The following is an 18,351-nucleotide window of genomic DNA, read 5'->3' as shown; positions in this document are numbered from 1 at the left end:
AGACCGTCCGCTCTTTTTTGCATAAACCCTCTCCTCTCACCAGGGCTGGCACGGTCTGAACTGACACCCCGAGGTCGCTCCATGGGCGGGTCCTGGCGCCCTCCCCAGAGCTGGAGGCCCAGGTGTCCCCAGATTAGTGCCTATCTGACTGACCCCTGAACTTCGCTCTGCATTTCACTGTGACAGAGGCTCCTCCCACACCCACGGAGGTGGCAGGAGGCAGCACTGGTGCCCCAAGGTCAGGTGCCCCTGCCCAGGCGGAGGTGCAGACCACCTAGCACCAGCCCTGTTCTCTCGGCTGCTGGTGCTGATGCTCAGTGACTCCCGTGTAGGCTGTTTACCACTAAGGCTCGTCTCCAAGTGACCGACAGTGTCTTCAGTGGGTTTGTGCCCCCAGACCCCTCTGCAGGGGCCGGCGGCTCCTCCAGGGCTGAGTACTGCCTCTACCAGTGTCCCCCCTCCCCCCATCTCAGGCCACCGTGACACAGTTGGGTATTGCCCAGGGGAGGCCCCCAGGCCCCCACCCGGCCCAGCCGCCCCCTCACAGACTGAAAGTCCCTGGACAGCAGCGCGGGAATCCCGGGGGCGCTGTTGTAAACGAGTTCAGAAACGGACTTGCGTGTTTTACTAAAATAAGCGTGTACAGTGTTCTGGCCTGTGGCTTACCCTCGCCCCCAGGAGGAAGCAGATGGGGAGGGCGGGGCGACAGGAGCCCCCCATCGAGAGAGAAAGCGCCCTCCCGGGTTCCCGGGCAGAGCCTCTGCTTCCACGCCGGGAGGGAAGGGCCTGGAGCCTTCGGGCGGCGTCGGCGCTAGACCTGAGTCCTCCACAGAAGGGACCAGCCTGCAGACGGGACGGCATCGCGGGGCGCCTAAAGGATGGACACCCACAGGCTCACACCTGCTGCTTGGAGCCTGCAGGGAGCGGTCCCCCCGGAAAGCAGCCCAGGGCCGGGGACTGGGCCCGGCGTCCCGTGTGTTCAGGGCCAGAGGTCAATAAACCAACACTGCTCCCAGAGGGGGTGGACCCGTCTCCACCCACGTGGCGCGCACAGCCCCTCATCTCCTCTCACGGGAAGGGCACGGACATCCGTGGCTTCAGAGAATGAGGGTCCCGGGACCCAACCGAGGAAACGACCCTGTGTCCACACCCATCCTAGGTCACCCTGGAATGCCTGTGCTGGGACACGGCTCAGACACAGGGTGGCGATGTCCCATGGCACGGTGGAGACGCGCCCTCTGTGCCCCTCCAGGCAGAGGCGGGAAGGAGGCCAGCACCAGGGAGCGCCCTCCTGGGCTGCACGGGAGGCGGCTGTGCCTGTGCCCGAGGCTGGCTGCGCCCTCCCTGGCAGGGGCGCGAGGACCGGGCCTGGGGAAGGCGCGTGCGGCTCACAGCTCGTTGTGCAGGGGCCGGCACTGGGGCGAGGGCCTCTCCTCCAGGACCCCGTCGGGGGCGCACACCCAGGGGTCCTGGGTCTCCCACTGCCACTTGGCCAGCTGGGCCCGCAGCAGCTCCAGCGTCGGGGCGTAGCGCGGGTCGGCAGCCAGGTTCTGGGTCTCGCGGGGGTCGCGGCGGAGGTCGTAGAGCTCCCAGCGCTCCCGGTAGTAGTAGCCGTGCAGGTCCTTGTACCAGCGCGTGGGCCGGCCGGCCGCCGTGCGGTTCAGCAGGTCCTGGAAGGTGGGCGACACGTAGAGGTCCTGGTCGACGGGGAAGGGCATCCTGAAGTGCAGGTTGTGTACCAGGCGCAGGGGCCCGCGCTGCACGGAGCGCATCGGGTAGAACATGGTGGCCTCGTGGTGGCTCTGGCTGCCGAAGACCGTGGTCCAGGCGGGCTCCGCGTCCAGCGCCGGCAGCAGAGACCGGCCAGTGAGCTGGACCGTCTTGGAGCCGAAGATGGCGTAGCGGGGGTAGGGGATGGAGAACCAGTCCAGCACGGTGGGCGTGAGGTCTGCGGGGAGGGAGCGCGTCAGCACGCCCAGGCCGGCACGAGGCCCCGGAAGGCCGAGGCCGAGCCTGGGAGCTGGTGGGCCGCCTCTCGCCTCAGCCGCCAGCAGGGAGGCGCTCCGGCCGGCACCTGTCCCCGCGGCCTGACGTTCAGGGTCCTTCTAAGACCCTTCGGACCAGTGAGGCGGCCCACCCGGCTCATCGGCTCCTGCTCTGAGCTGCGGCCACAGCGTTCCCACACGTGCTTTGGGGCCAAAGGGCCCGAGGGTGCTGCTGCCCTGACCCCTCAAAGCGGAGTCCCGGGGCCGCAGCATCGGTACCACTCGGGAAATCGTCGGAAACGCACTCTGAGGCCCAGCCCCGGCCTACTGCGCCAGGACCTGGTGGGTATCTGGACAGCAACACCTTCGCTCGGTGGGCTGGTGGGAGAGCAAGTCTAAAGGTGGCGAGGCCCCGCCCAGTGGGCGCTTGCACGCTGCGTGGCCTTGGGCGATTATTCACCTCTCAGCCTCGCCACGAGGCCGGTGGGAACCACGGAAGGGAGTGTTGCGAACAGCCCGGACGTGGTGTCCCCACACTTCTGCCCCCGCCGCCCTCCCCTTCCCGTAGGCGCAGGGCCGTACCGAGGAGGCTCACGTAGGCCTCGCTGACCTGGCCCCAGCGTCTCGGGTGCTCCGGGGACGATACCAGCAGGGGCTCCGCGGCGCCCGGCCAGTACAGGTTGGTCCTGCCGCTGGGGAAGGGGATGCCGTTGTCGGAGGTGAAGATCACCAGGGTGTCGTTCAGGACGCCGGCCGCCTGCAGCTCCTGCAGCACCAGCCCGACCCCTGCGGGCGGGGAGGGCACCGCTCAGGGCAGGCAGACACGGACCACTCCCTCCTCCCTGCCCGGCGGTGCGTGCCCTCCCTCGCTCCTTCACCAGCCGCTGGGCCCTGCGCTGTCCCTCCCACCAGCCTGGGCCTGGGCCTCTGCCCAGCACTCCGCCCCGCCCCGGAGCTGGCGTGCAGGGCCTCCCCAGCCTTCCTCCCCACTGCCCCACCCACCCGGACACCGGCCCTCCCTCGGCACTTCCGGGTCACCCCACACAGCTGCCACCGCTGCCCTGTGTTTTCCGGAATCTCAGGTCTCCCCTGTGGGGCTGACAGTCCGGGCAGGGGCCGGAGACAGGAGTCCCTCCACACCCCCTGGTCCCAGGCTCCTGGCCCGCACGGGCACCCCCACGCCGGGGCTTCCTGGCCCACCTTGGTCCATGCGGCCGATGGTGGTGTACTGAGCGGCCAGGTCAGCCCGGGCTGCCGGGGTGTCGGGGACGAAGTAAGGCACCTGAGGCAGGTGGGTGGAGAGTCCATGTGAGCCGAGAGGCCGGGACCTGTCCAGCCCTGATCAGGGCAGGGGCGGGGCAGCCTCCTCCCGGGCTGAATCCTCCTCCTGGGAACGGGTCAGCCCCCATCCACGATGCTGGGTGCGTCACCCGTGCCCTCGCTTCTCTCTGCAGGCCCCGAAGAGGCGACCCGGACCCAGGCCACAGGGCCACTTCCGAGCCAAGTCACACACCTGGGCTGGGCTGCGAGCTCGCGGAGCCCCCTACCTGCACATCCTGGGGGTCGTAGACCTGTGGGGTCCAGTCTGGGATGCGCCCCATGCCGCTCTCCCCGTTGCCGAACTTCTCGCAGAAGGCCCCGTACTGGGGCTGGGAGTGCCCGCAGCGGTGGGGGTCGTGGAAGGCGACATACAGGAAGAAGGGCCTGCGCGGGGCGGGGCCTCAGTGCCAGGGCCTGGTGTGCGACCCCGGGGAGCCCCTCCTTCAGGAAGGAGCCCCTCGGCTTCGCCTGCTCCCGTCACTGAGAGTCTCCTGCGAGCCTCACGGCCTCAGTTTCCCCAGGGCCCTCTTCCTCTGACCAGGTTCACTTGAGTGTCTGGAACATTCTCCCCTATCCCACTCCACTGTCTGGAGAATCCTCTCAAGTAAAGGTTCTGGGGTGCGTCCCATGCTCACCGCCCGGGTCTGGCCTGAGGGTGGGGAGGGGCGGGCCCCCGCACCTGCTGTCGCCCGTCCGCAGGAACTCCCGGACCAGCAGCCGGATCCTGGTGATGTTGCGGCCCACCTGGAGCACCGAGTCCGTCTCCTCCGTGTGCGCGAAGTCGAAGGGGAACACGGCCTCCGGCCCCACGTGCTTCTTCCCGATGATGCCTGCGGGCGCGAGAGGCCATCACAGTCCCCAAGGCCTCCCAGTGCCCTCTGCGCCCTTCTCCGCCCAGCCCTGCCATGGCCTCGACGCAGGCTGCCCAGACCCGGGCCCGGCCCGGAGACCCCGCCCTGGGGACCGTGCTCCGGCGGCCACCGGCTGAGGGAGGCTCGGGACAAGGCCCGCCTCCGGGCAGTGCAGGAAGCCCTCACCTGTGCGCACGGCGGCGCGGCTGAGCAGCAGCGGCAGGCTCCGCACGCCCTCGAAGGAGCTGAAGTGGTGCACGCCCTGGTGCAGGCCGTACATCCCGTTCTGGTGCTGCGGCGGGGACACCGTGACACCGTGAGCGGGGGCGGGGCCTGACAGCTCATCACCCCGGCCCTTCGCGGCTGTTCAGCCTTCAGGGGCCAGCACTCTCCTCCCCCCCCCCCCCCCCCGCAGTGGCACGTCAGCAGGAGGAGGTGCCCCAGGCGAGGAGGTGCCCCAGGCGGGCGGCTTTCGCTGTCCCCTCCGCTCGCAGGGACTGCCCCCTCCTCTGCGGGAGCTCACACCGTGGGACGGGACAGTGCAGCCTGTTACCCGGCTGCTCTACGGTGTGAACTCGTGGGTGCTACCGCTCCGACCAGAAAGATGCCCGCTGATGGCGAAAGGCTCCCCCTCACAGAGGCCCGCCCACAGCGGCCGGTTAGCCGGCGAGTGTCTGCTCAGGCCACAGGCCCCGCTCTGGAGGCGCCGCCGCCTCGGGGACCACAGCTGCACCCGCTCACCAGAGGATGCCCGTGGGGAGTGGGGCGTGGAGGGTGAGCACGCTAGGGGGCAAGGAGGGCTCCCCTCCGCCAGGCCCTGCCTGCCCCCCCTCACCTGGGGCAGGCCCGTGAGGAGGCTGGCGCGGCTGGGCGAGCAGCTGCTGACGGAGGTGAAGGCGTGGCGGAAGACCAGGCTGCGCCGGGCCAGGGCGTCCAGGTGCGGCGTGGCGATGGCGCTGTTGTTGTAGGCGCCGCTCTCGAAGCCCCCGTCGTCCGCTAGGAGGGGGCCACGGACACGGTGAGCCGGGCTCAGGAGCAGCCACGTGTGGGAGGGAAGAGCTGGGTCCTGCGGCGGTGGCCTGGCCAGTGATGCCCAGGTGGGCAAGCTACCCAGGTGGGCATCGCCAAGTGGGCATGATACCTGGGTGGGCATTTTACTCAGCAGGCATGATACCCGAGTGGCAATGTTACCAGCCCAGTGTGAAAACCAGTGAGCATGTTAGCAGGTAGTACTCGAGTGGGCAGGGCGCTCGGGTGGGCAGGGAGCTGAGGTGGGCAGGGAGCTGAGGTGGGCAGGTAGCTGGGGTGGGCAGGGCGCTCGGGTGGGCAGGTAGCTGAGGTGGGCAGGGGGCAGGGCGCTCGGGTGGGCAGGTAGCTGAGGTGGGCAGGGAGCTGAGGTGGGCAGGGCGCTCGGGTGGGCAGGGAGCTCGGGTGGGCAGGGAGCTGAGGTGGGCAGGGAGCTCGGGTGGGCAGGTAGCTGAGGTGGGCAGGGAGCTCGGGTGGGCAGGGAGCTCGGGTGGGCAGGGAGCTGAGGTGGGCAGGGCGCTCGGGTGGGCAGGTAGCTGAGGTGGGCAGGGAGCTGAGGTGGGCAGGGAGCTCGGGTGGGCAGGGAGCTGAGGTGGGCAGGGCGCTCGGGTGGGCACGTCAGCAGGCAGGTGTGGTGGGGCAGCACTGGGCTTGGCACAAGGACGTGGACCCGTGGGCAGGGCTCCACTGGTGCCCCTGGGTGGGTGAAGGAGCCCCCAGAGGAGAGCTGCAGGTTACAGCGCGGAGGCCCGGCCACAGACCACAGGGCTAATCAGAGCCGCCTGGCCCAGGGCCAGCCCTCAGCCAGGGGGGGGCTGCCTTGTGACAGCCAGGCCGCCACCCAAACAGGAAGTCTCCTCAGTGTCGTAACAGCAGCGGGCTGGGAGATTGGGGGGGGCGGGGGGCGGCTGAGAGAGAGGGGTGGGGGTGGGAGCAGAGCTGACCCTCAGAGCTCGGGGGGTCAGAGAAGCCGCTGGGGAGACCGGAGCCCCAGGGCACGTTGGCCTCTGGGGATGTGGGCATCCGCCCCCTCTGGCATCCCCGTGGGATCTGTGGACCCGGAGGTCGGGGCTCTGGACACGGGAGGGGTGCAGGGTCAGGCGCCGGAGGAGTGGGGGGCTGAATGCGGGGGATCCCAGCAGACCCCGCAGTGAGCGAGACTGCCCGCCTCCCTCTCCGAGGAGCGACCACGAGGTCTGGGGCAGCAGCGGGAGATGGGCGGGTGGCAGCGAGGCTGCGGGCGGCTGGGGCAGCGCTGACCGCTGCTGGGGGCGGCGGCGGGGTGGGCGGCGGCGGGGCGAGGCGCACTCACCCAGGATCAGCAGCACGTGGCGGGGGCGCGCCCGGTGCGCGCGGCACAGCCCCAGGGCGAGCAGCAGCGCCCAGCAGACCGGCCCGCGGCGGCGCACGGCGGCAGCACCCATTCTCTCTCCCGGTCCCATTCCCGGTCCCGGTCCTCCCCGCCCCGAGTCACGTGATGCCAGCGCCGCCCCGCCGGTCACGAGGCGCCGGCTCCGCCCACGTCCCGCGGCCGGGCAGGTCTGCAACCCGCGGGGCGACGTGGGGTGAGTCCGCGGTGGGCGGGGTGGGCGAGCTGGTGCGGGCACCTCCCGCGGGGACCCCCGCTCCCCACCCGCCGCGTCCCTTCCCAGGTTCCTGCCGCCTTTGGTCTCGCTGGGGCCGGAGTGGGGGCCTCACTCTTAGACGCCGGGGCCGGGGCAGGGGCTTCGGGTGGCGGCGGGGTGGGCCTGGAGGGAGCTGTGCCCTTGGAGTTAGAGGAGGGGCCTCTGGCGTTTTGCCAGAACCAGCTAGAACTCTTGGGGCCCCTCTAGGGGTGCGAATGCCACAGGTGGGGGTTGGGGCAGCGCGCAGCCTCAGGATGGGAGACGCCCCCCTCAGCCCAGCGCGGCAGCCCCCTGAGTGGGAGAGCCTGGGCCTCAGGGCCTCCTGCCCCCCTCCGCCTGCCTCTCCCCTGCCAGTGGGCTCCTGGGGCGGGAAGTGAGAAGGAAGGCTCCCCCAGGCCAGCCCTGAGTGGTGTTTAGGCTTCTCACTGAGAAACGGAGCATGGGGCAGGGAAGGGGGGAAGGAATGGGGGGGGGGGGGAGGAGGAATGGGGTGGAGAGCGGTGCTGGGCAGGGATGTCGCCCCCGCCGCCCCTCCCCTTCCTGTGAGACAGGCCCCTGTGGGCACCCAGAGCCCCGTGTGGCTGAAACGCTGAGGGCGGGGGAGACGGACTGTCTCTCCCGACGCCCTGGACCCTCGCCCTGTGACCCGGTTCTTCGAAGCCCGTGCCCTGACTCTGTGCCCCCCACGCCCACACAGGCATGGCGTCTGGGAAGGCGATGGAGCAGGCCATGCCCTGGCCCCCCCACCCGGCCCCCAGGGCCCGCAGCTGCCCCCCTGCCGCCCTGCGGAGGTGGCTGCCCCTCCTGGCCTGGCTGCCCCACTACTCCACGCAGTGGCTGAGGATGGACCTCGTGGCGGGGCTCTCGGTCGCGCTCACGGTCATCCCCCAGGCGCTGGCCTACGCCGAGGTGGCTGGACTCCCTCCCCAGGTGAGGTGTCTGCCCGCTGTCCCCACATCCCCCACCGCCTGCCCCCTCTCTGGGCCTCAGTGCCCGCAGGAAGCAGAGCAGAAAAGCCTGGTGTTGCCCCCAGACCGGGGGGTGGGGGGGCACCCCGGGCTCAGCCCCGTGGGACCGGGAAGTCTAGAGCCTGCGACTGCCCTTGGGCGCCTCACATGGCCGCGCGGCACCAGCAGGTCCTGGGCTGCCCGTGGGCCGGCGGATGGCTCCGGAAGAGCGGTTCCGACTCGGACCCGGACACAAGTCCAGGCGCTGGTGCTCGTAGGCGGCTGGGAAAGGCCCCTCGTTGCGGCGGCTGAGAGGGTAGCCATGGCGCCCCGGGCCCTGCGCTCAGACACGGACACCGGGGACCCCATGACCCCGTGACGCGCCTCCTGGTGCTCATCGCTCTCTCCCCGACAGTACGGCCTCTACTCCGCCTTCGTGGGGTGCTTCGTGTACGTCTTCCTGGGCACCTCTCGCGACGTGACCCTGGGCCCCACGGCCATCATGTCCCTCCTGGTCTCCTCCTACACCTTCCGTGAGCCTGCCTACGCCGTGCTGCTCGCCTTCCTGTCCGGCTGCGTCCAGCTAGCCATGCGGTTCCTGTGCCTGGGTGAGGCTCCGGGCCTTCCTGCGGGGGCTGCGGGGGGGGGGGGGGGCTGCGGTTCTCTTCCTGGGCAACCACCTGAGGCACCTGTCTCCGGGGCGCCCTGCCCTCCACAGCGGGAAATACATATTTCTATTGACGTCAGAGAGGAAGGGAGAGGGAGCGAGAAACACCAATGATGAGAGCATCACGGATCGGCTGCCCCCTGCACGCCCCACACTGGGGATGGAGCCCGCAACCTGGGCCTGTGCCCCGACCGGGAATCGAACCGTGACCTCCTGGTTCATGGGTCAACGCTCAACCCTGAGCCACGTGGCCGGGCTGCTCTCAACACTTCCTTGGCCTTTCAGGGGCTATCCGTGTGAGGGCCCGTGTGAGGGCCCGTGTGAGGGTGGGTGGGGCACCCTGGGCACCCTCAGCCCCCCGCACTGCCCTAGTCTGCTTAGGAGCCAGGCTGCTTGGAGAAGGGCCCAAGGCCTCAGACCCTAGCCCGGCCGCCTGCTCTCCAAACCTGCCAACCGGTGTGCACCCACCAGACTTAGCCCCACCCCACCACACCCCCTCTCCCGGCCCATGTCCCCACCTCCACCCCCCCCCCCCCCCCGCCCCGGCCTCCATGCACCGGCCTCCGGTACCGGCTCAGTGTCCCCCTTGGCTGCCAGGGTTCCTGCTGGACTTCATCTCCTGCCCCGTCATCAAAGGTTTCACCTCCGCTGCTGCCATCACCATTGGCGTCGGGCAGATCAAGGTAAGCCTCTGAGGGATGGACACGGCCTTGGGCCAATGCTGGTGGAGTCTGTGTGGCGGGGGGCGGGCTGCTCAGTGACGGACAGGGTTGGAAGCCAGTTACCACAGGGCCTGCTTGATGGGCGAGGTGGAACGAGGGGTCTCCTTGCCTTGCGGTCCTCCAGATTGGTTTTCCTGGGATGCGAAAACAGTGGGCAGGGGTGTGTCATTGACCCGAAGGCTGTGAAATGCCCTCTCCTGGGGTTCACTTTGATCCGTCTTTGGGGAGTGGGCATGGGCAGATGGTCCCTGGGGCCATGAGATGTGTCCCCAGGAAGGCCCCCCGTGGGCGGGGCCTCGGGCCTCACTGGGGAAGGGCGGCTAACCAGTGCCTCTTGGACCAGAACCTGCTGGGACTGCAGCGCGTCCCCAGACAGTTCTTCCTGCAGCTGTATCACACCTTCCGCAGCCTCGGGGAGACCAGGTAGCCTGCCTGCCTCTCTCTGCCCCGCCCCATAGGGAAGCCCCCCCCCACACCCTGCTCCTGACCCCCCTCCTGCACTCTGGGGCCTTGCTGCTCAAACAGGGTTCCCTAGGGCAGCGCTGTCAGCCTCACCGGGAGCCCAGAGCTGCTGCGTCAGCCAGGGGCGTGTGCAGGGGTCAGAGGTCGGCTCCAGCAACCTGCGAGCTGGTCGGTGTGGCCCCGTGCCGCGCCCTCTTGGGGGGGAGCAGTGGGAAGAGACGGTGAGATGGAGAAGGACCAGGCTCGCTCTGAGAAGGGCCGCAGGTGAGAGGACAACAGGAGGTGCTCCCCGCTGAGTCCAGCTGGGAGCCGGGACCCTCTGGCGGGGAGCAGGGAAGGAGTGATGTGCGGGGCGGCGGGGAGCAGGGAAGGAGTGATGTGCGGGGCGGCGGGGAGCAGGGAAGGAGTGATGTGCGGGGCGGCGGAGAGCAGGGAAGGAGTGATGTGCGGGGCGGCGGGGAGCAGGGAAGGAGTGATGTGCGGGGCGGCGGGGAGCAGGGAAGGAGTGATGTGCGGGGCGGCGGGGAGCAGGGAAGGAGTGATGTGCGGGGCGGCGGGGAGCAGGGAAGGAGTGATGTGCGGGGCGGCGGGGAGCAGGGAAGGAGTGATGTGCGGGGCGGCGGGGAGCAGGGAAGGAGTGATGTGCGGGGCGGCGGGGAGCAGGGAAGGAGTGATGTGCGGGGCGGCGGGGAGCAGGGAAGGAGTGATGTGCGGGGCGGCGGGGAGCAGGGAAGGAGTGATGTGCGGGGCGGCGGGGAGCAGGGAAGGAGTGATGTGCGGGGCGGCGGGGAGCAGGGAAGGAGTGATGTGCGGGGCGGCGGGGAGCAGGGAAGGAGTGATGTGCGGGGCGGCGGGGAGCAGGGAAGGAGTGATGTGCGGGGCGGCGGGGAGCAGGGAAGGAGTGATGTGCGGGGCGGCGGGGAGCAGGGAAGGAGTGATGTGCGGGGCGGCGGGGAGCAGGGAAGGAGTGATGTGCGGGGCGGCGGGGAGCAGGGAAGGAGTGATGTGCGGGGCGGCGGGGAGCGGGCTGAGGCGGGAGGCGCTGTGGCCGTCCTGTCCTCCCTTTCTGAGGGGCCTCGGGGCTGACCCCGGAAGCACAAAGAGCCACGAGAGGTTTCCCGCCGGCGGGCACCTGTGGGCCAGGGCGCTTGCCGCTGGCCGGTCGGTGGTGACAGCGGTGGCGGCGTCTGTCCGTCTGTCCGCAGGGTGGGCGATGCCGTGCTGGGCCTGGTCTGCCTGCTGCTGCTGCTGCTGCTGCGGCTGATGCGGGCCCACATGCCCCCCGTGCCCCCCAACACGCCCCCCGGAGTGCGGCTCAGCCTCGGGCTGGTCTGGACGGCCACGACCGGTGAGGGCCTTGTGGAGGCCAGTCCCGCAGCTGGGCCCCACCACCCGGACAGGCGCCTGGGGGCGCGGGTGCTGGGTGGAGCCACCTGGAGATTCTCCCTCCCCGTCCGGGCGTGGCTCGGGCCTGGGACTTTAAGCTCCTGGGGGGGGGGGGTCCTGCTGTGCAGTGGGGCGGAGGGCAGGGCTTTGCATTGGGGGTTTTCCACCCGCACCCTGTCCCCAGGGTGCAGCGTGAGGGGGCGTGGCTGGGCGGCTCCCGCTCCTTACCCAGAGGAGCCAGCTTTCCTCACAGGTCTCCCCTCCTTCCGCGCAGCCCGCAATGCCCTGGTGGTGTCCGGCGCCGCCCTGATGGCCTACTCCTGCGACGTGGCCGGCTACCGGCCTTTCGTCCTCACTGGGGAGATAGTCCAGGGGCTCCCTGCGGTGCGGGTCCCCCCCTTCTCATTGACCACGGCCAACGGGACGGTCTCCTTCACCCAGATGGTCCAGGTAGGTAGGGAGGGAGCGGGCCCGCCTGGCTGGGCTGCAGGGACCTCGGGGCCTGGTTCTTCCCCCTAAGGCACCCGCTGGTGGCAGGGAGCTCTGAGCTCGGCGGGACTGCCCAGTCCTCGGGAAGGGGTGTCTGTGGGGGCAGGGACAGGCAGGGGAGAGTTCCAGATCGGGCACAGCCTCAGGGCCGCATGTTTGTTTTTCTGCCTCGTGCACACGGTGGCAGGAGTGAGCTGCGTCCACACCCGGCGTGTGCGAGCTCACAGCGCTGCCGCCGAGTGCGCGTGCCTGCGGGAGCGGTGTCTGCTCTGGCTTCACAAAGCAGGGTTCCAAGATACCCGCCCCCCCCCCCCCAAGCCAAACGAAACGAAAACAAAACAAAACAAAAAGATCATCACAAACTGAAGGAAGCCGGGGTCGGACCCATGACAAACCGACGGTGGTGTGACCCTGAGCGGGGCGGCATCGGGAGGGGACGCCCCTTTTCTTGGAAGCCTGTGTTGGCCCCGGGTGTATGCTTCCCTTCTGCCCTATCGGCCCCTTCCTGCCCTTTGTTTTTTATTGTTATTTTTAAATGTTTATGGATTTCAGAGAGGAAGGGAGAGGGAGAGAGAAACATCCATGATGAGAGAGAATCATTCATCAGCTGCCTCCTGCACGCCCCCCACTGGGGACGTGCCCGGAACCCAGGCGTATGCTCTGACCGGAACCGAACCGGCAGCCTCTTGGTTCGTAGGTAGATGATAAACCGCGGAGCCGCACCAGCCGGCGGGAGAGGGGAGCCCTAGGAACGGACATTCCTGAGGGTCCTTTCCTGCCCTGCGGGTCACTCACCCTCCCCCTCCCCTCAGGACATGGGGGCCGGGCTGGCCGTGGTGCCGCTGATGGGCCTGCTGGAGAGCATCGCCGTGGCCAAGGCCTTCGGTAAGATGCCGCCAGCCTCGCTCGCCGGCTTCCATCTGAAACCCACAGTCATGCACCGCGTGCACCTGAGCGTACGCGTGTGTTTCACGTGTGTTTACATTTATGTTTACGCCTCCAGACCGAGTGCTGTAGGCGGGAACGTGTGGCCTGTTTTTTCGTCTCATGAACGTTTTCCTAGTGAGGTCTTCTCTGTGGTGACGGGTTTTATCGTTCCTTCTCTTCAGCGTCTCAGAATCACTACCGCATCGACGCCAACCAGGAGCTGCTGTCCATCGGTGAGGCCGCGTCGGGCGCGTCTCCGCCCTGTGGAGTTGGGCCGATGGTGGTGATGCCCGTCCGGGAGGTGTTAGCGTGGGCTCGTTTCCTTCTGGCTTCACTCCGTCCGCCACCGCCGCCTGTTCTCCATGTCGTGCGCCTTCCCTCCCGGTAACCCTCTCCCGCTTGGCGCGCAGGCCTGACCAACGTTCTGGGCTCCTTCTTCTCCTCCTTCCCGGTCACCGGCAGCTTCGGACGGTGAGTGCCCGCCCTGCTTGTCTGAGTCCCTGGGAGGTCCCAGCCAAGGCCGAGGGTCCTGTCGGCTCCCCGATCAGCTTCCCTGGGGGCGGCCGGCGGCCGGGAAGGGCTTCCATGGACAGGCGCACACAGCAGGTTGCATCCCTAGGGGTGCAGCTGGCACGGGGCGCGGTTCGGCGTTGGGGGTGGACGAGGGAGCCCTGTGCTGCTGGGCTCGGCTGCGGGTGGAGAGCTCCTGCATCGGGGGTGGGTGCGGGGCTCCCAGCAGGCCGCGCTGCTGAGCCAGGAAGGAGGCCTGTTCCCGCCAGGCCCGCCCCAGGAGCCCACAGAGGGTTTGGTGTCCGCCCGGGTGCTTGTGCTCACGGGATGCACCCCCATGTACTGTGTGTGGGTTCCGTGGGACCCCCACCTGACAGCTCCGTCAGTTTTTCTCCGTAAAATCAGCACCCCCACCCTTCCCCAGGGCCCGGAACCCCGGGGGGGCGTGTTACCGGGCAGACCCGCCCAACCAGCGCCAGCGATGGCGGCTCCAGCCCCCGCCGATGCCTCGCTCAGGAGGCCCGGAGCCGAGGGCAGGGGCTGGCAGCGTGGCTTCTCCCGGGGCCGCGCTTGTGGCTGGCAGGTGCCATCTCGCTGCGTCCCCCACGTGGTCGTCCCTGTGTCTGTCCTGGCGTGTCTGTCATGACCTGTCTCCTTAGAAGGACAGCAGTCGGATGAGTCGCCTAGCTTAGCGGGCTCAGCCCTCACGGCCTCTGCGGGCGCGGCCGCCTGCGCAGGCTCAGGGGGAGGGCACCGCAGCCAGTGGGAGGCGGATCGCTGTGCCCTGGGGTGGTTCCCCTTTGCTGAGGGGACCCCAAAGCTCCCTTGTACTCCTAAGCCTCGGGGGCAGCCCTGTCCCCGGAGACCAGCTGCCCGTGTGGACCCACTCCCCGTGCTCTGGCCGCCACTGATGGCCTCCATGTCGCCTTCAGGACGGCTGTGAACGCCCAGTCGGGGGTGTGCACCCCTGCGGGGGGCCTGGTGACAGGTGAGCCCCCACACACTGCACCCCCGTGTGCTGAGGCCGTGACATGGGAGGAAGGGGCGGGAGGACCACGGTGCAGGCGGCCTGGCTCCCCCTGCGTCCCGGGTGGCGGGCTCCCCCTGCGTCCCGGGTGGGCTCAGGCCCCGTCAGTGGTGCCCCCTGCCCCCTCCCCCACAGGGGTTCTGGTGCTGCTGTCGCTGGGCTACCTGACCTCGCTCTTCTACTACATCCCCAAGGCCGCGCTGGCGGCCGTCATCATCATGGCCGTGGCCCCGCTGCTGGACGCCGGGATCGCCCGGACGCTGTGGCGCGTGAGGAGTACGTGGCTCCTCGTCTGTCAGCGCGAGGTCCCCGCTGCCCCCCCATCCCCTCCGACCACAGCGCCGCTGGAGCTGGAGGCTCACGGGGTTCTGGGAGGTGTCACCCGGGGGTCAGGGGTCAGGCTGCCTCCTCCAGATCCTCAGGTCCCCAGAGTGCCTTCAGCCCCTGCAGGGATGCGGGGTCTCCCCTCCTCCTGCCCTCCCCCCGACCTGACACCTGCCGGAGGAGGCCTCAGCGCACCCCTCTCGCCAGGGCTGGACCTGCTGCCCCTGAGCGTGACCTTCCTGCTCTGCTTCTGGGAGGTGCAGTACGGCATCCTGGCGGGCACGCTGGTGTCCCTGCTGATCCTGCTGCGCTCCGTGGCCAGGCCCGGCATGCAGGTACCGCCGCCCGCAGGCCCGGCTCTGCGTCTGGAGCCTCCCGTGTGCTTGTGGCGGCGGGAGGGACCACGGCTCCGCTGCGCGGGAGGGGGGGGGGCGGGGGGGGGAGGACGGGGCAGTGAGGGCTCGTGCGGCTCTGCCCCGTCCCCCAGCCTGGCCCGCTGCCCCGCCCAATGTGCCTCCAGGACTCACGGCTCCCCCGCCCCTGTGCCAGGTGTCCGAGCGGCCGGTGCTGGTGGTACAGCCGGCCGGCGGCCTGCACTTCCCCGCCATCGAGGCCCTGCGCGAGGCAGTGGAGAGCCGCGCCCTGGGAGGTACGTGGGCCAGGCAGGGATGGCTGCGTGTGACCCCCGAGCTCCCTGTGTCCCCTCCCCCCAGCCTGCTCCCGGGGCCCCAGGCCCTGCCCTCCGTCGGGGAGGAGGTGTGGGCGTCTCAGTGGCGTCCCCCGGTCCTAGCCCCCTCACTCCCGGCGCCCAGCCAGGGTGGCGTTTCCCCAGCATTGTCCTGAGCGCCTGCGCCCTCTGGGACGTGGTGTTTGGGGGGAAGGGGCCGGTTCTCCCCCTGGCCCCTCCCGCCAGGCCGGAGCTGCCCATGGCCCTGCCACGCCCGTGCCTCGTCCTCGCGGTGTGACTGCCCGCGCCTGTCCCCACAGCGTCCCCGCCGCGCTGCGCGGTCCTGGAGTGCAGCCATGTCTGCAGCCTCGACTACACGGTGGTGCTGGGGCTCCGGGAGCTGCTGGAGGACTTCCGGCGGCGGGGCCTCACCCTCGTCCTCGTCGGCCTGCAGGTGGGCGTCCCAAACAGCCAGCACCTGCCGCTCTCAGCAGCCCTGAGGCCGGGGTTATCACGCCTCATGTCGGGATGAGGGCGTTGAGGCCCAGAGAGGCTGAGTAACCTGCCCAAGGCCACACAGCGAGGATGGCGGCCACGCATCCCACTCAGGCATCTGGCCTCAGGGCTTTGCACGTGACTGTTAGGTTCTGTGTCATGTTTGCAAGGCACTTCTGTGTCCTTTGTGCTTACTTAGAAACGTTTCTCTTTTCTTAAAATACATTTTTACTAGAGGCCCAGTGCACGAAATTCATGCATTGGTAGGGTCCCTAGCGGCTGCCAGCCACCGGCCAGGTACTTCCTCCCTTCCCCTGATCACCTGACACTGCTGCCATTGGCAGGGGCCTCCCTCCCTTCCGCCGGCTGGCCCCGCGCCCTGGTTGAACTCCTGGTCAAGGGAGCAATTTGCAAACTACGCTTTTATTACATAGGATTGATTTCAGAGAGGAAGGAAGAGGGAGAGAAACATCAATGATGAGAATCATTGATCGGCTGCCTCCTGCACGCCCCCTACTGGAAGTTGAGCCCACAACCGGAGCATGTGCCCTGACCTGGAATTGAACCATGACCTCCTGGTTCATAGGTCGATGCTCAACCAGTGAGCATGCCAGCCTTTCTCTTAATAGCGTCCCCGTCCCCGGGGGCCTGGTCTGTGCTCCGTCTCCCTGAGGGGGAGTGGTACCCACCCGGGGACTGGGAGAGAGACCGTGCTCGCCTGTGGGTGCCGGGCGGCCTGCCCGTGGCCACAGCGTGGCGTCCCCCCCCCGGCGCTGACCTCTCCGTCCCGCAGGAGCCCGTGCGCCGTGTCCTGCTGTCCGCGGACCTGAGTGCCCCGCACTTCCCCAGCCTGCAGGAGGCAGGTGGGTGCGGCGAGGGCACCGTGGACTCTGGGCTCGACGCTGCGTCCGGTTGTGGGTCGCGAGGGTGGGGGACGTAGGACCCTCCGGGCGGGGGTCCTGTTTTTCGGGGCGTGTCTCAGGCTGAGGCGCGGCGGGCACACGGAGTCGCAGGTCGTGGACTCTGGTTCGGCTCTGACGGGCCTGCAGGGCGCCAGCGGGCGCAGGAGGCTGCCACTCCGAGCTGCCCTGCCTCTCGCCGCCCTTTCGTCTCGAGCGCCACGGAAGGCCCAGGACCCGGTCGTCTGGTTTCTCGGCTCCGTGTGGCACCGAGAAACTGTTGTTGCGGGAAGGAGCAGCACTGAGGCCCCTCCCCAGGAGGGGGCTGCGGGGGAGGGGCGGGGAGGGGCGGGGATGACAGGCAGGCGCAGCCTCCAATCAGAAAGGGCTGCTGTGGTGCCGAAGGGGATGCCGCCCAGGGATCCTGAAATGAGTGAGGCCTTTAACCCCATTCTGTGAGCTGACCCCGTCTCACTGGTGCTTGTTTAGCGCTTAAAAATGTTGTGTGCGTTTGTTTTTTTAAATATATTTTTATTGACTTTAGAGAGGAAGGGAGAGGGAGAGAGAGAAACATCAATGAGAGAGAATCATGGGTCAGTTGCCTCCTGCACACTCACTATTGGGCATTGAGCCCACAACCCGGGCACGTGCCCTGATTGGGAATCGAACCAGGACCTCCTGGTTCATAGGTCAACGCTCAACCACTGAGCCACGCCGGCCGGGCAAAAAAGTGTTGAATTTTCTGCAGAGAGATACCTGAGCCAGGAGCCGGGCACCCGGCCCCACAGCTTCAGCCACGACTCTGTCCCGGAGCCCTTGCTGCGCTGCTGAAGGCCGAGCAGCCGGGTTGGAGAGCCTCCAGAAGGTTCTCGTGTGAGGCCGGAGCTGCGCTGGCCGGAGGGTCTGAGGAAGCCGGAGCGGGACCCGGAGGAAGGACACGGCCTCACTGGCTTCCCCCGGCTGATGGAAGCCTGACCTCCTACCGACCTGGGGCAGAGCCCTTGTTTGGAGAGAGACTTCCAGAAAGACAGATCCCAGGGTGTCAGCCTGGGCCAGGAACGGTCCCCGAAGCCCAGCACCTTCCTGGCTTGGGGGGCAGGTGGGGGGCATCTCCCGGCGGTGCTAATTACCCCCCCCCCCAGCCCCGTGCGGTTCTGGGAGGAACAGGTGTGCAGTGGCCTGGTGCCTGCTGAAGGGCGGGGAGGCTGGACTGCATTGTTACTGTCGCTGTTAATCCTCCTGGGAAGGTCTTTTTCCGTTGACTTGGGAGCAAGTGGAAGGGAAGGGGCGGGACGGAGAGAGAAACATCCACGTGAGAGAGACACATCGGCTGGCTGCCTTCCTCACGCACCCGACCCGGGCCAGGGCTGAGCCTGCAACCGAGCGACGTGCCTTTAATTGGAGTCTAACTGGGACCCTTCAGTCCTCAGGCTGACACTATCCACTGAGCCAAACCAGCCAGGGCACATTGCTGGTTGTTTTTTTTAATTAAAGAAAAGTAATAGCCTTAATAGTTTTGTAACAATCAGATGCTCATTGTGAAAGCTACAGGAGCCATCCCCTGGCCCGTGTGGGTGAGCCCAGCGGGGGGGGGGGGGGCAGAGAGGGGCGTGGGGGGTCCCTACGGTGCTCTGTGAGCTGCTCCCTGCAGTCCCTGCGGTGAGGTGTTTACTGTGGTGAACGGGAGCCGTGGTTTCCGTGGCTGCTGGGGCTCTGCACGTGTCGATGTCCCTCCTGGGCTCCTCCGCGCACTGTCGCCCGGGCAGCATGGCGGGGCGGCTGGAGATGCCCGCCCCTGCGGAGTCGCAACAGGGCCGCTGCGCTCCTGGGCAGCTGTGAGCCGCCTCCCCGTGCAGACGGACAGCTGCGTCCCCGTGCGGCCAGCCGGCCACCTCCCGTGCAGACGGCTGTGTCCCCGTGCAGACGGCTGTGGTGCCCCAGCATCCCTTGTCCCTGACCCTTCACGTCACACACGTTAGAGGGAGCAGAGGGGGACGGGCGGCCTGGCGTGTCGCCGGCACT

The 18,351-nt window shown here is 68.5% G+C and overlaps 2 protein-coding genes across 6 annotated transcripts; one reads left to right on the top strand and one right to left on the bottom strand.

The window, feature by feature from the left end:
* Nucleotides 1–29: 29 nt before the first annotated feature.
* On the bottom strand, nt 30–6,656 carry SGSH (N-sulfoglucosamine sulfohydrolase). 2 transcript variants are annotated; one of them, XM_079797887.1, is made up of 8 exons: nt 6,495–6,656; nt 4,992–5,152; nt 4,343–4,448; nt 3,985–4,135; nt 3,533–3,689; nt 3,186–3,267; nt 2,568–2,771; nt 30–1,948 (listed from the first exon to the last, which is right to left on the bottom strand). In XM_079797887.1, the coding sequence occupies exons 1-8, from the start codon at nt 6,622–6,624 to the stop codon at nt 1,389–1,391; spliced, it is 1,551 nt and encodes a 516-aa protein (XP_079654013.1). In that variant the 5' UTR covers nt 6,625–6,656; the 3' UTR covers nt 30–1,388. The 2 variants fall into 2 exon arrangements, with proteins under 2 accessions (XP_079654013.1, XP_079654014.1); XM_079797888.1 differs by having other exon boundaries at nt 1,518–1,948; nt 2,596–2,771.
* Nucleotides 6,620–17,813, top strand: SLC26A11 (solute carrier family 26 member 11). 4 transcript variants are annotated; one of them, XM_079797883.1, is made up of 17 exons: nt 6,620–6,747; nt 7,505–7,737; nt 8,170–8,362; nt 9,019–9,104; nt 9,487–9,566; nt 10,811–10,953; nt 11,266–11,441; nt 12,293–12,365; nt 12,590–12,640; nt 12,818–12,878; nt 13,850–13,905; nt 14,139–14,220; nt 14,476–14,603; nt 14,818–14,917; nt 15,256–15,389; nt 16,224–16,293; nt 17,078–17,813. In XM_079797883.1, exons 1-17 carry the CDS (start codon nt 6,660–6,662, stop codon nt 17,520–17,522), a joined length of 2,199 nt encoding a protein of 732 aa, XP_079654009.1. In that variant the 5' UTR covers nt 6,620–6,659; the 3' UTR covers nt 17,523–17,813. The 4 variants fall into 4 exon arrangements, with proteins under 4 accessions (XP_079654009.1, XP_079654011.1, XP_079654010.1 ...); XM_079797885.1 differs by having other exon boundaries at nt 14,080–14,220; nt 17,078–17,293; XM_079797884.1 differs by lacking the exon at nt 9,487–9,566 and having other exon boundaries at nt 14,080–14,220; nt 17,078–17,810.
* The last annotated feature ends 538 nt before the right edge of the window (nt 17,814–18,351 follow it).

The sequence above is a fragment of the Cnephaeus nilssonii genome (assembly GCF_951640355.1).
Source record: "Cnephaeus nilssonii genome assembly, chromosome: 19".
Classification (NCBI taxonomy): Eukaryota; Metazoa; Chordata; class Mammalia; order Chiroptera; family Vespertilionidae; genus Cnephaeus; species Cnephaeus nilssonii.
This window is presented reverse-complemented; position numbering and strand designations above follow the sequence as displayed.